The sequence below is a fragment of the Hemitrygon akajei genome, chromosome 27 (genome assembly GCF_048418815.1).
Source record: "Hemitrygon akajei chromosome 27, sHemAka1.3, whole genome shotgun sequence".
Taxonomy (NCBI): Eukaryota; Metazoa; Chordata; class Chondrichthyes; order Myliobatiformes; family Dasyatidae; genus Hemitrygon; species Hemitrygon akajei.
Window position 1 is genome coordinate 14,175,188 of NC_133150.1, and position 20,800 is coordinate 14,195,987.

Sequence of the window (20,800 nt, forward strand, 5' to 3'; positions counted from 1 at the left end):
TGGAAAGATTTCAGAAATTTTCAACTTTTCCTTTCCAACATTTTGTAGTGTATAACTACAGTTACTAAAAATATGCTGAGCTAGTTGAAATGTTGTCTCTGTAACAGGGACTAACAAAAAAAAAACTATGGTTAAAGTAGATCATTCCCTAAGAGAATATCTTTTCAAGGACTTTGCAACATTAAATCAGGGAAAGTACAATTTAATTTACAGTACCCAAATGCAAAATATTGTTGATGCTGGAAATCTGGAATAAAACAAATTCTGTTGGAATCACTCAACAGGCAGGAAACATTTGTGGAGAGAGGAAAAGGCTTACTGGTAGTGGTCTTTGACTTTTCAAAAATAATGAAAAATCCACAAATTGTTTCTCATTCCACAGAGATTGCCTGACTTGCCAAGTGATGACATTTTCTCTTTTTAATTAATGCACTTCTGTAGGCATCAGAAACATACTCCAGTTGCCACCATGACGCACAAACTTCTTTCCATTAAGTGAAGCCAATACGGTATCTGAGTTGTGAACTGCTCTCGCCCCCCTCCAAGTGACTAGAAATCTTGAACAGCCTCTGCAGGCAACAAAAAGCAGTATCCCCAAATGAACAGGTGTTGAAGTCCACATAGATTTTGGGATGCAACTACAAAAAGTGAACCATAAAGAGCAATAGCCACAGAACTCACTGAGCCAATGTGAGATACAACAGGTCTTGAACTGGTTTCATACAACGCGTGAGTCAGACAGACACGTGAGTCACTCCATCCGCAACACTGCATCACTCGGGAGCTAACACCTGAAGGAGGTTTCTAAATAGACAGAATGTGATTTTAAATTTAAACTGTAGTTCAAGGCTCCAGTTTATCTAATCTCACACGCAGCTGATTATTGTGCTCTGCAGCAGTAATGAACACTCTCCTACACCACCCTCTAAATGCATCAACTAGTTACAGGGTAGTTGATGATTAATTTCTACAGACTCCTCCGGGGTATGGTGCCTTCTAATGTCCGTTAACGTTTATGAGGTCTAAAGGCAGTAACATGCCAGCTGCTGAAAGTCATGTTGCCTGGGTTTAAGGCCTCTGCAGAAGCTGACAGCTTCCAGACATGCGTACAGTAGTTGCCTTTCCCACTGATCAGTGACCAAAATACACTGTTCGAAGAATGGATGGTGCTGGAAGTGGAGGTGTTGGTGAACGCACTGCAAGTGTCTCGGTGATACGTTTAACCTGGCTACACAGCTGGTGGTTTCTGCAGCCTTTCGGATACAGGCGAAAGGCCTGCAGCAGCATGAAGTGTGTGAGCAGAAGAATGATACCCATTAAGTGATCACTGATGGATGAGCGACAGAGGTGAGGTGCTCTGAGACCTCTGATACAGCAGTTGCATATGGCAGTTTAAAATCCATCAAAAGTGCAAGGCTCAGAGTAAACATACTATCCAAGTACATATTCAGCCCTGAGATCTGGTTTTCTTGCAGGCTTGCTCAGTAAATCCAAGGAACAGAACAGGATCAATGAAAGACATCACCCAATGTGCAAAAGACAACAGACTGCAAATACAAAAGAAAAAAATACTGATAAATAAGTAAGCAATAAATATCAAAAACATGAGATGAAGAGTCCTTGAAGGTGAGTGGATAGGTTGTGGGAAGAGCTCTGTGTTGGGGCGAGTGAAGTTGAGAGAGGTTATCCCCAGTGTTTCAAAAGCCTGATGGTTGAGAGGTAATAATGGTTCCAGAATACTACTCTCAGACTGCAGACTAACAACAAAAGAACAAAATGAGGCAATGGAACCTCAGACCAGTTAGCCTGCCATCAACAGTAGGAGAAATGTTGGAACAAATTATTAAGGAGATGAGCACAAATTACCTATAATTTTATATTCTTTCTTTATAGTTTAGAGATACAGCATGGTAAGATGCCCTTCCGGTGCATCGAGCCCATCCATTTAAATACGTCTATTTGGCCAATTATCCTACATACATGCACGTCTTTGGAATGAGGGAGGGCACTGGAGAACCTGGAGGAGAAACATGCCGTCATGGAGAGAACATACACACCACTGGAACTGAAGCCGGTTTGATGGTGCTGTTACACTAATGACTACACTACTGTGATGCTGTTAAAGATGAAAGTTGTGAAAGAAAATGTTACTTGATGAATCAACAACAAGCAAAATGCTGGAGGAACCTAGTGGGACAAGTAGTGTCTGTGTAGGGATATCGACAGTTGATGCTTTAGGTCAAGAAACTTCGACGTGAAACATGTGAGGGCAGACAGCCAGTATAAAGAGATGAGGGAAATGGGTGGAGCTGGCAAATTATTTTTGGGCAGAGATGATAGGCAGATGGAGGAGGGAAGCATGAACATAGTAACAGAGGTTGGGAGGAGATAGGTGGAAGCTGCAAAGGACTACTGATGATGGAATCTGATAGGAGGGTAAGGTGGAGCATGGAACCAAACAGGGAGGTGAGGTGGCAGATGGACTTCTTATGTCCCTTTTACATTTTATCTTTCTACCAATTTTTATCAGCAAAATTAGCAACCATGTCTTTGGCTGTGAAAAGGAAGTAAGAAGTTGATGAAATAAATGGGCAAAGATCTGGCAGTAGTTTATATAAACTGTAACAATGTTGATCCCAGCGGCAAACTGCTTATTAAACACCTCCAACCGGAGAAAGATTCAGTTATGCCTGCCGTCTATTTCATGTTGTCCAGCAAATATCTATACACAACAATGTGTTACTGCCAACACCTACGTTGTGTATTAATGTCTGATGCAGCACCTTATCGAATGCATTCTGGAAATCTACGTAATCATGTAGAATAATGCACCAGCTCCTTGTTATCCACAACACATGTCACTCCTTCAAAGAATTCCAATAAATTCATCAAACAGTTTTTCCCTTCCACAAACCCATGCTGGCTTTGTCTATTACCCTCAGATTTACTAAGCAACCTACTATCATATCTTTGAAATAGCTACTTTTATTCCCAGTACCAGATGTTCAGCTAAGTGGCCTGTAATTTCCTGCCATCTCCGTTTTTGAATAAAGAAGTCACATTTGCTCTTTTGCATTCTAATGGATTTCGCCCTGAGTCTATGAAATTTGGAAAATTAAATCTGTTACATTAACAATCTTATTTGTCACTTTCTGGGGTGAGGTCCATTAGGACTGGGAAACAGGTCAGTCCACAGATCCAACTATTTCTGCATTACCACTTCCCTGGTAACTGTGATTTTCCTGAATTCCACAGTCCCTTCCATTTCCTGATCTACAGCTACTTTCACTGTATGCTGAGTGATGTAAAGCTCCTATTTAATATTATTCATTTTTTACCAGTCTCAATTTCTACAGAACACCCTGTTTGTCAGCTATTTTATTTTTTATACTAGAACTTTTTCTATCTGTTTAATATCCCTGGCTCACTTTATCTCACACCATTATCTTTCATTCCTTTATTGTACATTTGATTGTGTTGTTCCTTATGTTCCATCTAATCCAGAGAAGTGTGAGGTGGTACATTTTGGAAGGACAAACTCCAAGGCAGAGTACAAAATAAATGGCAGGATACTTGGTAGTGTGGAGGAGCAGAGGGATCTGGGGGTATATGTCCACAGATCCCTGAAATTTGCCTCACAGGTAGATAGGGTAGTTAAGAAAGCTTATGGAGTGTTAGCTTTCATAAGTCGAGGGATAGAGTTTAAGAGACGCGATGTAATAATGCAGCTCTATAAAACTCTGGTTAGGCCACACTTGGAGTACTGTATCCAGTTCTGGTCGCCTCACTATAGGAAGGATGTGGAAGCATTGGAAAGGGTACAGAGGAGATTTACCAGGATGCTGCCTGGTTTAGAGAGTATGCATTATGATCAGAGATTAAGGGAGCTAGGGCTTTATTCGTTGGAGAGAAGGAGGATGAGAGGAGACATGATGGAGGTATACAAGATATTAAGAGGAATAGATAAAGTGGACAACCAGTGCCTCTTCCTCAGGGCACCACTGCTCAATACAAGAGGACATGGCTTTAAGGTAAGGGGTGGGAAGTTCAAGGGGGATATTAGAGGAAGGTTTTTCACTCAGAGTGATTGGTGAGTGGAATGCACTGCCTGAGTCAGTGGTGGAGGGAGATACACTAGTGAAATTTAAGAGACCACTAGACAGGTACATGGAGGAATTTAAGGTGGGGGGTTAATTGGGAGGCAGGGTTTAAGGGTCGGCACAACATTGTGGGCCAAAGGGCCTGTACTGTGATGTACTATTCTAATCCTCTTAGCTACCACCCACACTTGTGTGATTATACAAGCTTTTTTTAGTTTGAAACTATATTTATTTTTTAAGTTAACAAAAGATGGTGGGTCCTCCCCTTGGGATCTTACCTTCTCATTGGAGCATCTTTGCTCTTTGTGTTGTGAATGACTGATCCCTTAAGCTCATTTGCCAGTTTATTTCAACAAGTTCCCTTTTATGCCCTCGATTAAATGTAATGTGCTAGTGATGGGATACAATATTAGAAGAAGCACAGATAGGATAAGTAGAAAATTTTTCCCTTAATAAACCAAAGACGTAAGGCACAGAATCAGAATTGGGGCACTCAGCCGATCAATTTTGTTCTGCCATAAGTCATGGCTGATTTACTTTCCTTCTCAACCCCATTCTCCTGGATTCTCCCTGAAACCTTTGATACCCTTACTCATCAAGAACCTATCAACCTCTATTTCAAATATATCCAATGTCTTGATCTCCACAGCCGTCTGTGGCATAAGACCAACGATGTTAGTATATCCTACCCCTAACTGAGGTGACCACAACTAGAATGCATGGAAGGTTAATCAAACTGGATGTGTAATTCAATTATATCAGGATCACTATGGAGTGCTTTTTGATCAAAGTTCTCAGTAAATTTATTATCAAAGTATATATATTTCACCATATATAACCCTGAGTTTGCTGCCTTGTTAAGTCCAAGAACCATAATAGAACCAATGAAAGGCCACAACGAACAGGACGGACAAACAACCAATGTGAAAAATACAACAAACAGTGCAAATACAAAAGTGAAAAAAATAATGATAAGCAATAAAGATTGAGATCATGAGATGAGGAGTCCTTCAAAGTGTGCCCATAGGTTGTAGGAATATTTCAATAATGGGGCGAGAGAAGCTGAGGGAAGTTAACCCCACTGGTTCAAGGGCCTGATGGTTGAAGGGTAATAACTGTTCCTGAACCTGGTGGTGTGGGTTCTGAAGCTCCTGTACCTTCTTCCTAACGGCAGCAGTGAGGACAGAGCATGGTCTGGGTCGTGGGGGTCCTTGATGATGGAAGCTACTTTCCTGTAACAGCGCTCCATGTAGATATGCTCAATGGTGGGGAGGGCTTTACCTGTGATAGACAGGGTCGTATCCACTACTTTTTGTAGGGGATTTTCTGTTCAAAAGCATTGGTGTTTCCATTCCAGGCTGTGATGCAGCTGGTCACTATAATCTCTACCACACAGCTATAGAAGTCTATTAATGTTTTAGATGCCATGCCAAATCTTCACAGACTTCTAAGGAAGTAGAGGCACTGCCCTGTTTTCTTCGTAATTGAACTTAAGTTCTGGGTCAGGACAAAATTTAAAGTTGCTGACCCTTTCCACCTCTAATCCCCCAATGAGGAGAGGCTCAGGGATCTTCGCTTTCCTCCTCCTCAGGTCAACAGTCAGCTCCTTGGTCTTGTTGACAATGATGGTGTGGCACCACTCAGCCAGATTTTCAATCTCCCTCCTATATGCTGATTCGTCACCACCTTTGATACGGTCAAAGACAGTGGTGTCATCAACAAAATTAAATATAGCAGTGAAGTTGTACTTAGCCGTATAGCCGTAAGTGTAGAGCCAGTCTTGTTGCATGATTTCAGGTTTAGTGTATATTCTGCAGCCGATTTCAAAACGTGCTATTCTAAGAAACTATCATGAAAATACACTATATTTGTCTTACCCAATGTGGTCATTGTCAGTCAGAAGGCAACTTAAAATATGTCAGAATCGTATCTGCAACTTCATGACGAGTTTCCATTATTTCTTCCTATATACTCTGTCTCACGATGTGGTTATTATAGATGGCCTGGGCACAACTCCCACAGGAGATGCTCTGTTTTTCTCATCTTCACACAATCTACTTCTACATTCCACTTTCAGGTTAGTTTAAGTTCAGTAGGCCTGTCAGAAACTATTACCACCATAATGCATCTCCCCTTTAAGAAGTACAGACTAGCTTTAAGCAGGGCAGGCTGACCTTAAATGCCGCTTGATATTCAGTATCTTGAGTTTATTTACTGTATGGCAAGCAGGACTTAAAACAATTCGTGTTCTGCCTGTACTGAGTTGAATGGTTTTGGGCTAATTACAGGTTACAATGAATCATGGCCCATATTCTGGGTGTATTTAATTTATCTCCCAACCTTTCTTAAATGGCCAAATCTCTATTTTTGAAATACTAAGCCATGTTGGCAGATCAGCATTTACTAAGGTTTCAGAAAATCTTTACAGACAAAAACTGCACAGCTCAGTTACAACGATATTCTCCAGTCAGTTTTAAATATCTTTATGTGCTTAGAAGTGTGAAAGCATGATTGTCACAGGTACATTTAGAATAATAGCTTTATGTTCCCACCAGTAAATTTTGAGTTTTTGAAAATATTGTGACTGAATCCTTAAAAAAAACATTAAAATCCTTCAGAATGAAAAAAGTAAAGTATATCCCTGCTTCAAATATGATTTATGTTAACGTTGAAGAAAGAAACCGAGCAGTTTGTTTGTATTAAGTACTTCTGATTGCAATGAACATTAAGATTACACAGTAGAAGTCTGTAAGTACTTAATAGTCCTTTTACAAATATTTTCTACTTTTAAATATACATCTGTGCTTGTATTTTAATCCCTATTCACTGTTTGGTGAACGCTCTGCTAGTTTTTATGTCAAAGAAATGAGTCAACATCAAGACAATTATATGGCATGAGCAGGGTGAGATTGGCAGATGGGTTTTTTAAACAATGCAAGCATGTATACTTTTAACTTGAGTTCACCATTTCCAATTAGCTACATTATATGTAATGAACAAGAGATGTTGTTATGCCTGTTATTAGTTGTTTTGTTCTCGATCTTTAATTCCCAAAACCAGTTTGTCTTCAGTTGAATTTTCCACTGAATACGCAGTATGATTTTATTTAAAAGGCGTCACAGTAAACAAATAACACAAACCTATTACTGAATCCTTTTGCAAGAATAAGACATCCCTTTGTTAATGAGCCATAAATATATGAGTAGTTGCCATTACACAAGAAGCCTTTTCACAGATTTGTGTAGTTTGCTCTCATCAATCTAATTAATTCCTAGTTCTGTAAATAACTTTCCTGTGCAATAAAGACACTTCAGGTAAGTTAATAATAAAGTGGTGTTGTTTGGATTGCAAAAAATTATAAATGGTTCTCAAACTTTATCTCAAGCTATAAGTAGCAACCAAAGCTGCTTGTGCTGCTGGCACTTAACAAATCAGACACTATTGCCATCAGGTGATTTAGGAATCTGGGATCCATTGAGTACAGATGATATAAAGAATGTAGACACTGTAATTGAGAACAAAGATCAATTAATTAAATTATTTAAATATATTTTCACTTCATTAGCAATGTTCAGAATCAACTGGAGAAATCAGAGGTTATAAATTATCGACAAATGTGCATATAATTACAAAACTTCTCAAATACCTGACCTAACTACTCCACAAACATTGTCATAATATAGAGGAGGCAACATTATATCATAGATGATTATTAATTGCCAGCAAAAATGATTTTGTGCTGCATGAGGTGAAGCTAAATCTGTTAAAGAGGAACTTCAATTAACATCATTCGTCCAAAATCTTGCACCTTTTTCACCTCCAATCCCATCACATAAAAGTGATAATAAATGAGTCATTTACCTTTCCATCTGTGAGAATCTAGAACCTCCAGTCCATGTGAGTGTGCTATGATCTTCTTCCCTTGAAAGCATGCCACTACTGGAGAATGAACTTGGAACACTCAAAGGAAGATCCAGAGATTCCATGCTGGTGTGGAGGCTACTTAGCTTAGGGTACATTAGGGTTTCCTTATTGTTTGGGAAATTGCTACCTAGACCAAGCCCTTGACTAAAAGTACTGGAATTTACATTAAGGACGGGGGCAGGACTTGGGGTTAAACATGGAGCTAAGCTGATTGTACTTGTCTGCACATCGGGGAGTTTTGTTAAAGGCTCATTGGCAATGCTGCTACTAGCAGATGCATGTCCTGAGGTGGCAGAGTCCAAGCTGTTGGAATTGATTTTGTCGATGTTGGCCATTGTAGGTGGCTTGCTGATTCCTTTTGAGCTTATCATCCTGGAATAAAAGAAACAAAAAACAAGTAACTATTTTATACCAGTGCAATATTTGGGGGGGGGGGGGGGGGAAATCACAACTAAATCCAAGGAAATGTAAAATAAAGCAGGACACTTTATTTAAATTATAGAAAATAATCAATAATCAGATAGAAATATCTGGCACTTGAAAAAACATGTAAAAAAATACAAAACGAGGTCTAGTACCCTAGTTGCTTGTTAGCTTGAGTGGATTATCATCTTGAAAAGGCATTCCACGTGGGCTTCTGCGTTATTGTTATTGATGAGAAAAAATCTATCTTCATGGTTCAAGACAAAATATTAAAGATAAGGTAGTTTTCCTATTGAGTTTTGAAACAAAGATACAACAATTTTTCCCAAATAGTACCCCATTAACTCAGCTAATCTATTACACACATACTCACACACATAAGAAATTCTGCCGATGCTGGAAATCCAGAGTAACACACACAAAATGCTGGGATATTCAGCAGGTCAGGCAGCATACATGGAGAGGAATAAAAAGTTGACGTTTCGGACCAAGACTCTTCATTGGGAGATTTTATCTCCATAGATGCTGCCTGACCCACTGAGTATCTCAGCATTTTATGTGTACTGCCCTGAGTACATTGTAATATCAAAGTGACAATATAAAAGCTGTAAAACTCATGACAGAGGCTAAGCTATTTCCATTTGACAGTCTCAGACCATTATGGCTTTGCGCTAGCTGTAAGATCAGGGTTCGATTCCAACCTGTGCCTGTAAGGAGTTCTCCCCATGACCACACATATTTCCTCCAGGTGCTCTGGTTTCCTCCCACATTCCAAAGATGTATAGTTAGGGTAAGTAAGTTGTTGGCATGCTATGTTGGCGCCAAGAGTGTGGTGAGATTTGTGGGTTGCCACAGCACAGACAGACAGACAGACATACATACTTTATTGATCCCAAGAGATCAATCTGCGCTAATTTGATATGACACAAATAACACATTTCACTGTATGGTTCAATGTATATGTAACAAATAAAGTTAATCTTTGTCTTTATTTTTACATCAGATTGTATGATAACTAATGTATTAAGTAATCAGATATCAAATGGCCTCTGCAAGCTATCAACACTTACCAATAACCTCTTTAATGTTAGGAGGAAACATAACATTAAAAATACCCACATCCTGAGATGATTTGTTTTCAATTTAATATAAGCCACTATTGGAACCTAACTAAAACTGACATATATCATGCATAAGAACTATAAATCACACTTCAGGGGAAATAATAGCCAGTAAATCCCACTACAGAATACAACATCTTGTGTGTCACAATAGAATTTCAGCTAAACAATCATGTTCTGTGTCAGTATGCAGTAAATTTCCATCTATTCAAACTCAATGCTCTATGTACGAAGTTCATATGAATTGAAGCTGCTGTATCCATGTTGTGATGTTGATAGATACACATCTTGAAAATTGTATCACATGCATGTGCTTTTGGTCAGCCAGATGTAATGCAGGATTACTGCAAGCCTCTGAGACAGAAAATGGTCTTTGCTTGGCCTTGGGTCGGTTCTTGCCTGGGTTGCTGTTAAGAAACTGATGATGCATCATTTTTCTCATATTTCTTCAAGCACTTATTTCATCTTTACTGACAGATTTATCACCAATTTACCTCTTGCCCTTCCCTGTAGGACTTCTCCAGTGCCTGAGACCTCTTCCCACCCTTTTCCAACGATCATCTCGATGCCTCAATTGCCTCTCTGATCTCCTCTCCAACTTCCTCCATAAACAGTTCCTTAATCTCTTCCTATCTCCTCTCCAACCTCCCAAATCTTCCAATCTCCTCCTCCTAACCAATCTGTTATGCCATTGGTGATTCTTTCTCCATCTGTCCCATGCCATTTGATTCTGAAACTCCCTCCCCTTGATCCTCTCCCCATGACTCTCTCTATGATCTTCACGTGTTGGGGTGGGAGAATATGGAGAGAAATAAGCCATTGTATATGCAAATCTGGTGTCAATTCATAAGACACACAGTTCATGGATGGTATACAGTCAATTGAAAATCACTGCAAAGGTTATTTGTCTTTATTCTTTTCAGAACAAACCTTGCAATTCAAGTGACTGTATCCCAATCTACTGACACATTTTGCTCAATAGAATATTTTCAACTTCAAGGTCTCAGACCAAGGAGGTGGTTAACCTTCCTAAACCCAACCAATGCAGTACCTCTTTGACTAATGGAAATTGAAGTTATCTAGCTCAGTCAGATAATTTCTATAATTCCAATTAGCTTTAAGTAATGGCAAACTTAGCCAGCAAAGTGTTACTAGACTGTTCTGATACAAAACTTTATTCATACAGACTTAGCAAAGCACAAATTAACGAATAATTCTCCATCCGAAAGCAGGTTAGAATTGGGTTCAGAGCTCTGAGTTATTGTGGGATTAATCCAGCAGGGTTCTTTTGATCCACGTTGGAACAGCATGTTGAGTAAAAACAGCTGTGATGTACCCTGATGCCTGTCACAGTAGAAACTTACAAACTATGACCAAAAGATATAAGCAAGGAGTGAAGGCTTTTAGAGAAGGAGGGAGACAAAGAAACAATGAAACAGAAACAATCACAACCTCAGAATTAATAAGGGTTATAAATTCAGCATTGCATGTAAAGTTGCTTGTAACTTTTTGCCCGTTAGTAGGTCAGTCTCTCTTGACTAATAAAAATCGATTAGTCCACATTAAGTATTCTACAGCAGCCAGTTTTAAACAAACCTTAGAAAGACTGTATAAATAATATTAAATTATTTTAATCATTCCGTGCTCAGATGGACATCTGCTGAGAATTGCTGCAGTTCATGGATGGCATGTAATTTAAAGTCACTGCTATGGTGATTTGCCTTGGTTCTGTTCAGAACAAACTGTGCAATTCAAATGACAACTGCCTGATCTACTGGCACAGCACACCATCCTGATATAATGAGGGGAAAAAAAAACAAATCATACTGGTTTTGACAGAACCTAGATGATTCTGAACTGTGGGAAGGCCACCGAGTGTGTTTAGTCTGCAAGGATATGTGAAGCATATGCCTGTTTTAAAAAATGCAATTCTGAACATTTTTGTCTTGCATATTTATTTATCTATTCTTAGCCAAACATATTTATAATTGATCCCACATTAATTGAATAATAACAATGATACCAAAAAAAATTGATTGATGATGAGAACAGAATAATGCATCAAATGATTGTAAGTATGCCTAATGTTAATTTTCTTCAAACATTCTTGTCGACGCATGGGCATCCGTTCCCCACTTTGCATGTTCGTCCAGCTGGAATGAAGACCGAGGGAATGAATATTTAATAAAAAATGGTCTAACACAATTTGCAATCTGTGAGGAACATTCTGCTCCAGACCTTGAGCCCTGTCACAGGTATAACCATATAACCATATAACAATCACAGCACGGAAACAGGCCATTCCGGCCCTCCTAGTCCGTACCGAACTCTTAATCTCACCTAGTCCCACCTACCCGCACTCAGCCCATAACCCTCCACTCCTTTCCTGTCCATATACCTATCCAATTTTACCTTAAATGACACAACTGAACTGGCCTCTACTACTTCTACAGGAAGCTCATTCCACACAGCTATCACTCTCTGAGTAAAGAAATACCCCCTCGTGTTTCCCTTAAACTTTTGCCCCCTAACTCTCAAATCATGTCCTCTCGTTTGAATCTCCCCTACTCTCAATGGAAACAGCCTATTCACGTCAACTCCATCTATCCCTCTCAAAATTGTAAATACCTCGATCAAATCCCCCCTCAACCTTCTACGCTCCAATGAATAGAGACCTAACTTGTTCAACCTTTCTCTGTAACTTAAGTGCTGAAACCCAGGTAACATCCTAGTAAATCGTCTCTGCACTCTCTCTAATTTATTGATATCTTTCCTATAATTCGGTGACCAGAACTGTACACAATAGTCAAGAAGCTGAAAATTCAACAGGTAATGTGAAGGTGCCTGCCTTTGGTATCAGGGCAAAATTTGATTGACCGTGACAGCAAGGGATATCAAAGTCAACGGGAATCAATAAGAAGCTTTTCACTGGCTGAAGTCAGACTCTATAGAAAGTTAGTTGGCAATCATGCCGGCCCCAGTACATTCATACAGGCGTTCTTCAGCATGATGACGAACCATCACATCTACAGGGATGAAGTGCTTTGAGAGGTTTGTTATGGCTAGAATCAACTCATGTCATAGCATGGGCCTGGACACACTGCAATTTGCCTTTCAGCATAATAGGTGTACAGCGGATGTGATCTCATTGGCTCTTCATGCGGCATATTGGATCATCTGGGGAGTACTAATACTTCTGTCAGGCTGCTGTTTACTCACCACAGTTCAATGTTTAATACAATCATTCCTACGGGTCTAATCGAGAAAACCTGGGCCTTTGCACCTCCCTCTGTAACTGGATCCTCGACTTGCTCACTGGAAGATCACAGTCTGTGTGGATCAGAAATAACATCTCCACCTCATTGACAATCAACACTAACGCACCTCAAAGATCTGTGCTTAGCCCCCCTGCTCCTCTCTCTCAACACCAATGACTTTCTGGCTATGCACAGCTCAAATGCCATCTATAAATTTGCTGATGGCACAGCTGTAGTTGGCAGAACTTCAGATGGTGACGAGAAGGCATACAGGTTCGAGGTATATCAGATTGTTGAGTGGTGTCACAGCAACAACCTTGTACTCAATGTCAGTAACACCAAAGAGTTGATTGTAGACTTCAGAAAGGGTAAGTTAAGGGATCACATACTAGTCCTCATAGAAAGATCAGATGTGGAGAGAGTGAGCAATTTCATGTTCCGACATGTCATATATCTCTAAGAATCTAGCCTAGGCCCAACATATCAATACCGCTATAAAGAAGGCATGATAGTGGCTAAATTTCTTTCGGAATTTGAAGAGGTATGTCATCAAAAATACTTGCAGGTTTCTACAGATGTACCATGGAGAGCTTTCTAATGAGCTGCATCAACATCTAGTGCATGAAGGTTAATGCACAGGATTGAGATACGCTGATCTCAGTAAGCTCCATCATGAGCACTAGCCACCACCGCACCCAGGACATCTTCAAGGCACAATGCCTCAAAAAGGTGGCATCCATCATTAAGGACACCCATCACTGAGCACATCCCCTCTTTTCATTGCTACCCTCAGGGAGGAGATATAGGAGCCTGAAGGCACACACTCAACGATACAGAAACAGCTTCTTCCCCTCTAGTATCAGATTACTGAATGGACATTGAACCCATGAACACAATCTCACTACTATTTTTCTTATTATTGTTTACACACACACTTACTCTAATGCACAGTTTTTATTATTATGTATTGCAGTGTACTGCGGCCACATAACAACAAACGTCATGCTGGTGATGTTAAACCTGATTCTGGATTCTAAGCTGAACCATTATCATCAATGATGTTCCATCATTATGTCAAAAATGTGCTTAGTTCATAAATGATGCAGAATATCCAACTCCACTTGCACTTGCTCAGCTCTGTGTTCATGTGTAGGAAAGTCTGGACACCATTCAGACATAAGATGAGTGTTAAAAATGCTGGTGCTGCACACATTCCAGGCAATGAATACCATCCAATGAAACAGAGTCTGATATCACCAACTTTAAACATTCAACAGCTTGACCATTGCCAAGTGTCCCAATACCACCTACTTGGTGGTTGTGAGGAAGTGCAGAATCTGAGTCAGATTTATTATCACATACTTGTGTAAACAATGTAAAATTTGTTCTTTTGTGGCAGCAGTACAAAGACATAAAATAAATAATAAATAGTGCAAAACAGACTAACAAGGTATTCATGGACCTTTCAGAAATCTGACAACAGAGGGAAAGATTCTGGTTTTGAGCTGCAGTGTGTGGGTCTACAGGCTCCTGCACCTCCTTTCCAATGGATTTCTACTTCTTGAGGTTTTTGAAGATGTCTTCGATGGTGCAGAGGAGTCTGCCTGCGACGGAGCTGGCACAACTTCTTGCGACCCTGTGCTTTGGAGTCTTAATACCAGGGTGTGAACCAGTGAGTCAAATGCTCTCAATCATACATCTACAAAAAAAAAACTGGTGACATTTGAACATTCTCAAATTCCAAACAAAGCAGAGTCACTGGTGTGCCATCCTTATGATTGTATCAATGCGTTGGGCACAGGACAGATCATCCAGGATACTGAAGAGGCTCAGGAACCCACCCTTTCCACCACTGACACATTGATGAGGAGTGGCGTATGTTCTTCTGACTTCCCCTTCCTGAAGACCACAATCAAGTGCTGACACTGTAAGGATGTTATTGTGACTCCACTCAATCAGCTCACGTTACTCATTCCTCTTCACCTCCTCATTGCCATCTGACATTCTACCAATGAGGTGGTGACACTGGGAATTTTGGAGATGGCATTTGAGTTCTGCTTAGCTGCGCAGTCATGCATGTAGAGAGAACAGACCAGTGGACTAAGCATGATTTCTTGAGGTGTGCTGGTGTTGATAGTCAGCGAGAAGGAGATGTCATTACCGATCTGCACTGACGGTGGTCTCCCAAAGTTGAGGATGAAGCAGCAGAGGGATCTATCAGGATCTGATCTTGAGATGGAGAAGAGGAAAGGTCTCAACATTCCTGCGGAGGGACAGTGTCATACACACTTCCAACACTTTACTTGTATTGAGAAACTGGATGAAGGGCAGGAATACATTTTCTTGATGAAGTATTTGTCCCTATCTGCGAAAAGGACAGCTCAAAGAGTTTTGTCATGAATAGATTGGATTGTAATGGAATTAGAGCTTAGGTGAAGTAACTGAGTGGCGAAGGACAGATATCCTAAAAAGACTGCAAGGGGACAAATAAGCTGCATGAGCCTCAATGATTGATACAGAACCCAAGAAAGGGATACATTCGTACATTTAGAATTCACTTTGGAATCAATGTGAATTGGTGGTCATACCAATGCACTATAGGATAATCTAAATTAGAATTTTTCTTTAAAGCCAAGTTTATCCTTTTTAACCCCTTTTTTTTCTTCAAAATTATAATTCTACTGTTGGGCTGGATTTATTTGAATAGAGGTTAATTTAATAAAATTACCTGACATCATAAAATGCAATCTTCTCAATTTTCACACTCATAACATGTGTATCCTTCATTGAAAGTTAATCTAAAATGCACTTTTGGAAATGATTCACTTACAACTGCAAAGGATTATGAGTTCATTCTGAAGTAATCACCAGACCAATAGAGAAGGCAGAGTTACTGTTCTGCAATGAAATTTCGAAACGTACTTGATGAGGTATTGGTTAAAAAAAAAAGTCTCCAACATTAAATCTATGGGATTAAATGACTGGTAGCTCATTCAAAGTAAAATTGGTGAAGTAACAGGAAACAGAAAAGAGGGAACAGTCCTGCCAAAGGGTCTCAGCCCAAAATGTCGACTGTAATTTTTTTCCACAGATGCTGCCTGGCCTGCTGAGTTCCTCCAGCATTCTGTGTGTGTTGAACAGAAAACAATAGTTTTTTTTAGACTAGAAAGAGGCTGTTCAGAATTGTTCCTCATTAAATGGTACCATGTTAACAAAGTGAGCAATCATATACCTAAAATGTACATACACAAATTCTTGAAGGTATTAGGACAAGTTAAGAATGTTTTTTTTTAGGCAGACACTAAAATGGGCTAGGCATAAAAGGATATGGCTGTAAATGGGATTAGTGTAGAAGGCCAATGTGGATGTGATGGGGCAAAGAGCTCCTTTTGTACTGTACTAATCTGTAGCTCGAAAGCAGAGTTCAAAATCCTGGTGCAGTATCTGTCTAATTCTAGGCACTGCGTGCCAAAATCTGATCAAAATCAAAATGAGATGAGGAAGTGGAGAATTTCTAAATTACCATGGATAACAAATATCTAAGACTGAGAAATAAGAATACACTTTGTCGGGCAGGGCAGATTTAAAAATTAGGAACAACAGAGGACACAAACATCTCCATGGCATCCAGTGGCAAACAAAATCGTTCAACAAAGCCTTGCATTCTTGTTTTGCCATTTGAGCAGTTAAACCTGCCAAAATCTACAAGTGTCATTAAATTTCTCTGCACTTCAAAGTCATTTGAAATCTATTACAATAAGACCATAATACACAGGACCAGAATATGCCATTTTGACAATTAAGTCTGCTCAAGGTTGATCAATTTCCTTCTCAACCCTATTCTTTTTCTGTCTTCTCCTCATAACCTTTCATGCCCTGACTAATCAAGAATCGATCAACTCAGCCTTAAATACACACAATGACCTAGCCTCCACAGCTGCCTTTGGCAATGAATTCCACAGATTCACCACTCTCTAGCTAAAGAAATTCCTCCTTATCTCCAGTCTAAATGGACATCCCTCTATTCTGAGGTTGTACCCTCTGATCATAGACTCCCGCACTATAGTAAAGATCCTCTACAATGCAGTCTATCAAGGCATTTCAACATTCAATAGGTTTCAATGAGATCCCCCCTCATTCTTCTAAATTCCAGTGAATACCAGAGCCATCAAATGCTCCTCTTATGTTAAGCTTTTTATTCTTTGAATTATTTTCATGAACCTTTGAACCCTCTCCAATGTCAGCACATCCTTTCTCAGATATGGGACCCAAAACTGCTCATAAAACTCCAAGTGAGGCCTCGCCAGTGCTTTGTAAAGCCTCAGCATGCCATTCTTGTTTTTATATTCTAGTCCACTCAAAATGAATGCTAACATTGCATTTGCCTTCCTCACCACCGACTCAACCTGTATGGTAGCCTTCAGGGAATCCTACATGAGGACTCCCAAGTCCCTATGCACTTCAGATTGTTGAATTTTCTTCTGGTTTAGGAAATAAGACAACACTTTCTTCTACCAAAGTGCATGACCACACACTTCCCAGCATTGTATTTCATCTGCCACTACTTTGCCCATTCTTCCAGTCTGTGTAAGTCCTTCTGCAGACTCCCTGCTTCCTCAACACAACCTGCTCCTCCACCTCCACAAAGCCATCAATTTCCTTATCCACATCACTGACATATAATGTAAAAAAAATCAGATCCAACACTGACGCCTGACTAGTGCAGAATACCACTAATCAGCTAATCACAAAAGCCTCCCTTTATTCCCACTCTTTGCCTCCTGCCAATCAGCCAATACTCTATCCATGATAGTATCTTTCTTGCAATATCATGTGCTCTTACTTTGCTAATCAGCTTCAAGTGGTGCACCTTGTTAAAGACCTTCTGAAAATCAAATTATCCAACATCCTCCAATTTTCTTTTGTCTATCCTGTTCGATTATTCCTCAAAGAATTCCAACAGATTTGTCAGGCAAGATTTTCCTTAGGGAAACTATGCTGACTTTTGCCTATTTTATCACGTACCACCAAATGCGCTGAAACCTCATTCTTGACAATCGACTCCAACCACTGAAGTCAGGCTAACTGCACTACAATTTCCTTTCTTCTGCCTTCTTCGCTTCTTGAAGAGTGGAGTGACTTTTGTAATTTTCCAGTCATCTAGAAGCATGCTAGAATTTATTGATTCTTGATACATCATCCGCAATCTCTTCAGGCACCTCTTTCAGAACCCTGGTGTGTAATCCAAATGGTTCAGGTGCTTATCTACCTTCAGACCTATCAGCTTCCCAGACAGACAGACAGACATACTTTAAGCATCTTCCCAAGTATCTTCTCTTTATTAATAGCAACTACACTGACTTCTGCCCCATGACACTCTCAAGCTTCTGGTATACTGCTAGCATCTTCCATGATGAAGATGGTTTTAAAATACTTAATCAGCTCATCGACCATTTCTTTGTCTCCCATTATTATCTCTCCAACATGATGTTCCAGTGGTCCGATATTTACTCTCACCTTTCTTTTACTCTTTGCATATCTGAAAATACCTTTGGTATCCTCTTTGACATTATTGGCTACCTTACCTTCATATTTCATCTTTGCCCTCATTATAGCCTTTTGTGTGCCTTCTGTTGGTTTTTAAAAGTTCCCCAATCTTCTAACTTCCCACTAACTTTTGCTATATTATATTCCCGCTCTTGTTTCTATGTTGGTTTTGACTTCCCTTGTCAGCTACAGTTGCCTCATCCTCCCTTTAGAATGCTTATTCTTCATTGCTATGGATCTATCCTGCACCTTCCAAACCACAGCTACTGCTGCTCTGCCATCATCCCTGCTAATGTCCCCTTCCAGTCAACTTTTGCAACTCCTCACTCATGCCTCTGTAATCCCCTTTCTCCACTATAATACTGATACATCTGACTTTAGCTTCTCCTTCTCAAACTGCAGGCTGAATTCAATTATATTATGATCACTACCTCCTAAGGGTTCCTTTACCTTAAGCTTGCTAGTCAAATCTGGTTCATCACACAACACCCAATTCAGAATACTGTAGCTAATCCCCCAATGGGCTCAACCACAATTTGTTCTAAAAAGCCATCTCACTGGAATTCTACAAATTCTCTCTCTTGGTGTCCAAAATCAGCACCAAAGTGATTTTCGCAATCTACCTGCATATTGAAATTCCTCATGGCTATTGTAACATTGCCATTTTAACATATATATTCTATCTCCAGGTGTAATTTGTAGACCACATCCTAGCTAATGTTCTGAGGCCTCTATATAACTCCCATCAGGATCTTTTTTACCCTTGCAGTTTCTCAACTCTACTTACAAGGACACTCTACATCTTCTGATCTTATGTCATCTCTTTCTAAGTATTTGACTGCAATTTTTTTTTACCTCTACCTACCTGCCTGTCCTTTCGATAAAATGTGTATCCTTGGATGTTAAGCTTTGAGCTATTGATATTCTTTCAGCCACAACTCAGTGATGCCCACAATGTCATAACTGCCAATCTGTAACTGCTCTACAAGGCCATCTACCTTATTCTGTATACTGCGTGCATTCAATTATAACACATTTAGTCTTGTATTTTTCACTCTTTTTGATTTTGTCCCCCCTGCCACACTGCAACTCATCCCACTGAAAGCAATTTTGCCCCATCATTTGCCTGTCTATAACAGTCTCATTACACACTGCCTCTACTTGTATAGAACTCCTCCATCCTCAGCCTTACCACTCAGTTTCCCACCCCCTGTCAAATTAGTTCGAACCCTCCCAACAGTTCTAGTGAACCTCTGGGCAAAGCACTGGTTCCTCCCAGGTTCTGGTGTAATCCGTTCCTTTCGTACAGGTCCTAACTTCCCCAGGAGAGATCTAGAAATCTGAAACCCTACCTCCTGCACCAGTTCCTCAGCCACGCATTCATCTGCCAAATCACTCTATTCCTACCCTCACTGGCATGTAACACAGGCAGCAATCCAGAGATTACTACCCCGCAGGTCCTGCTTTTCAGCTTTCCACCTAGCTCCCTAAAATCTCTTTACAGGACCTCCTCCCTTCAATAAAGCTTCAGTAATTCTACATCCTTCTAATTTTAGTAGCGTTGGATGAGCAGACTTTCTGAGGAATTGAACGTTAATTCTAACAATATGGAAACACAGGCACATTTCAGTTTTTTTACATATTATACGGTGGTGCAATAAATTATCCAGTAAACTCGGTGAGGAGGAGAAATAGGAAATATACAAGCACTCAGGACCATGGCTCCAGCTACAAAACCACCCACTCTGGTGTTCTGATCCCCTACCTGAGGCCTGGTTGCATATAGCACAGACCCCAGACCCAGCCGCTCTCTGGAACTCCAACTTTTGGCCATATACACAATCATACGCATTTCTGAACAACTGGACACTGCATTACTAGTGCACTACTTCAATTATTAAAGATTAAAACAAGAACGATCTTAACGATTAAAATATTTAACTGAATAGCTATTTACGAAATGCAAATTCTCTAATACAAAGTTCACTTGCCACTGATTCTTTTAATTTAAATGAATGCAGTTGCTGTCCCTGTGGCTGGTCTAAAACTGGGGCCAATTCAGCAGGCAAGTTTTACGAGAAAGTGCTGCAAAGCATTTCCAGTGAAGGACTATCTGTCAATTAGTATAACGTGGCCCACTGCCAGTGATCAGGGAGAAATATCTATTAGCCATATGGAAGTGAGAGGACAACACAGGTGTCTTCAATGATAAAAGCAAGCACCATTAAAAAGAGAACAGAATCATGTCATCCTCAATAAAATCTGCATTTAAGTTCCAACCTAAAAATGCTTGAAGCTAGATTATGATGGATACAAGAAAACTAAACTTTAATAAAGGAGAAACAACACAGGTGTCTTCGATGACAAAGACAGACATTAAAATAACAGGATTGTTTTGGCCTCAATCCAATTGGAAATGAAATTCCAT

At 39.9% G+C, this 20,800-nt stretch overlaps 1 protein-coding gene across 7 annotated transcripts in view; it reads right to left on the reverse strand.

Annotated features, from left to right (window-relative positions):
* The window catches only part of LOC140717136 (neuron navigator 1-like), a 679,346-nt gene that overhangs the window by 118,870 nt on the left and 539,676 nt on the right, over nt 1-20,800 (reverse strand). For all 7 annotated transcript variants that reach the window (XM_073030393.1, XM_073030394.1, XM_073030395.1 and 4 more), the window contains one exon: nt 7,962-8,396. In XM_073030393.1, coding sequence (XP_072886494.1) covers nt 7,962-8,396 — 435 coding nt within the window. The remainder of the gene's footprint in view (nt 1-7,961; nt 8,397-20,800) is intronic.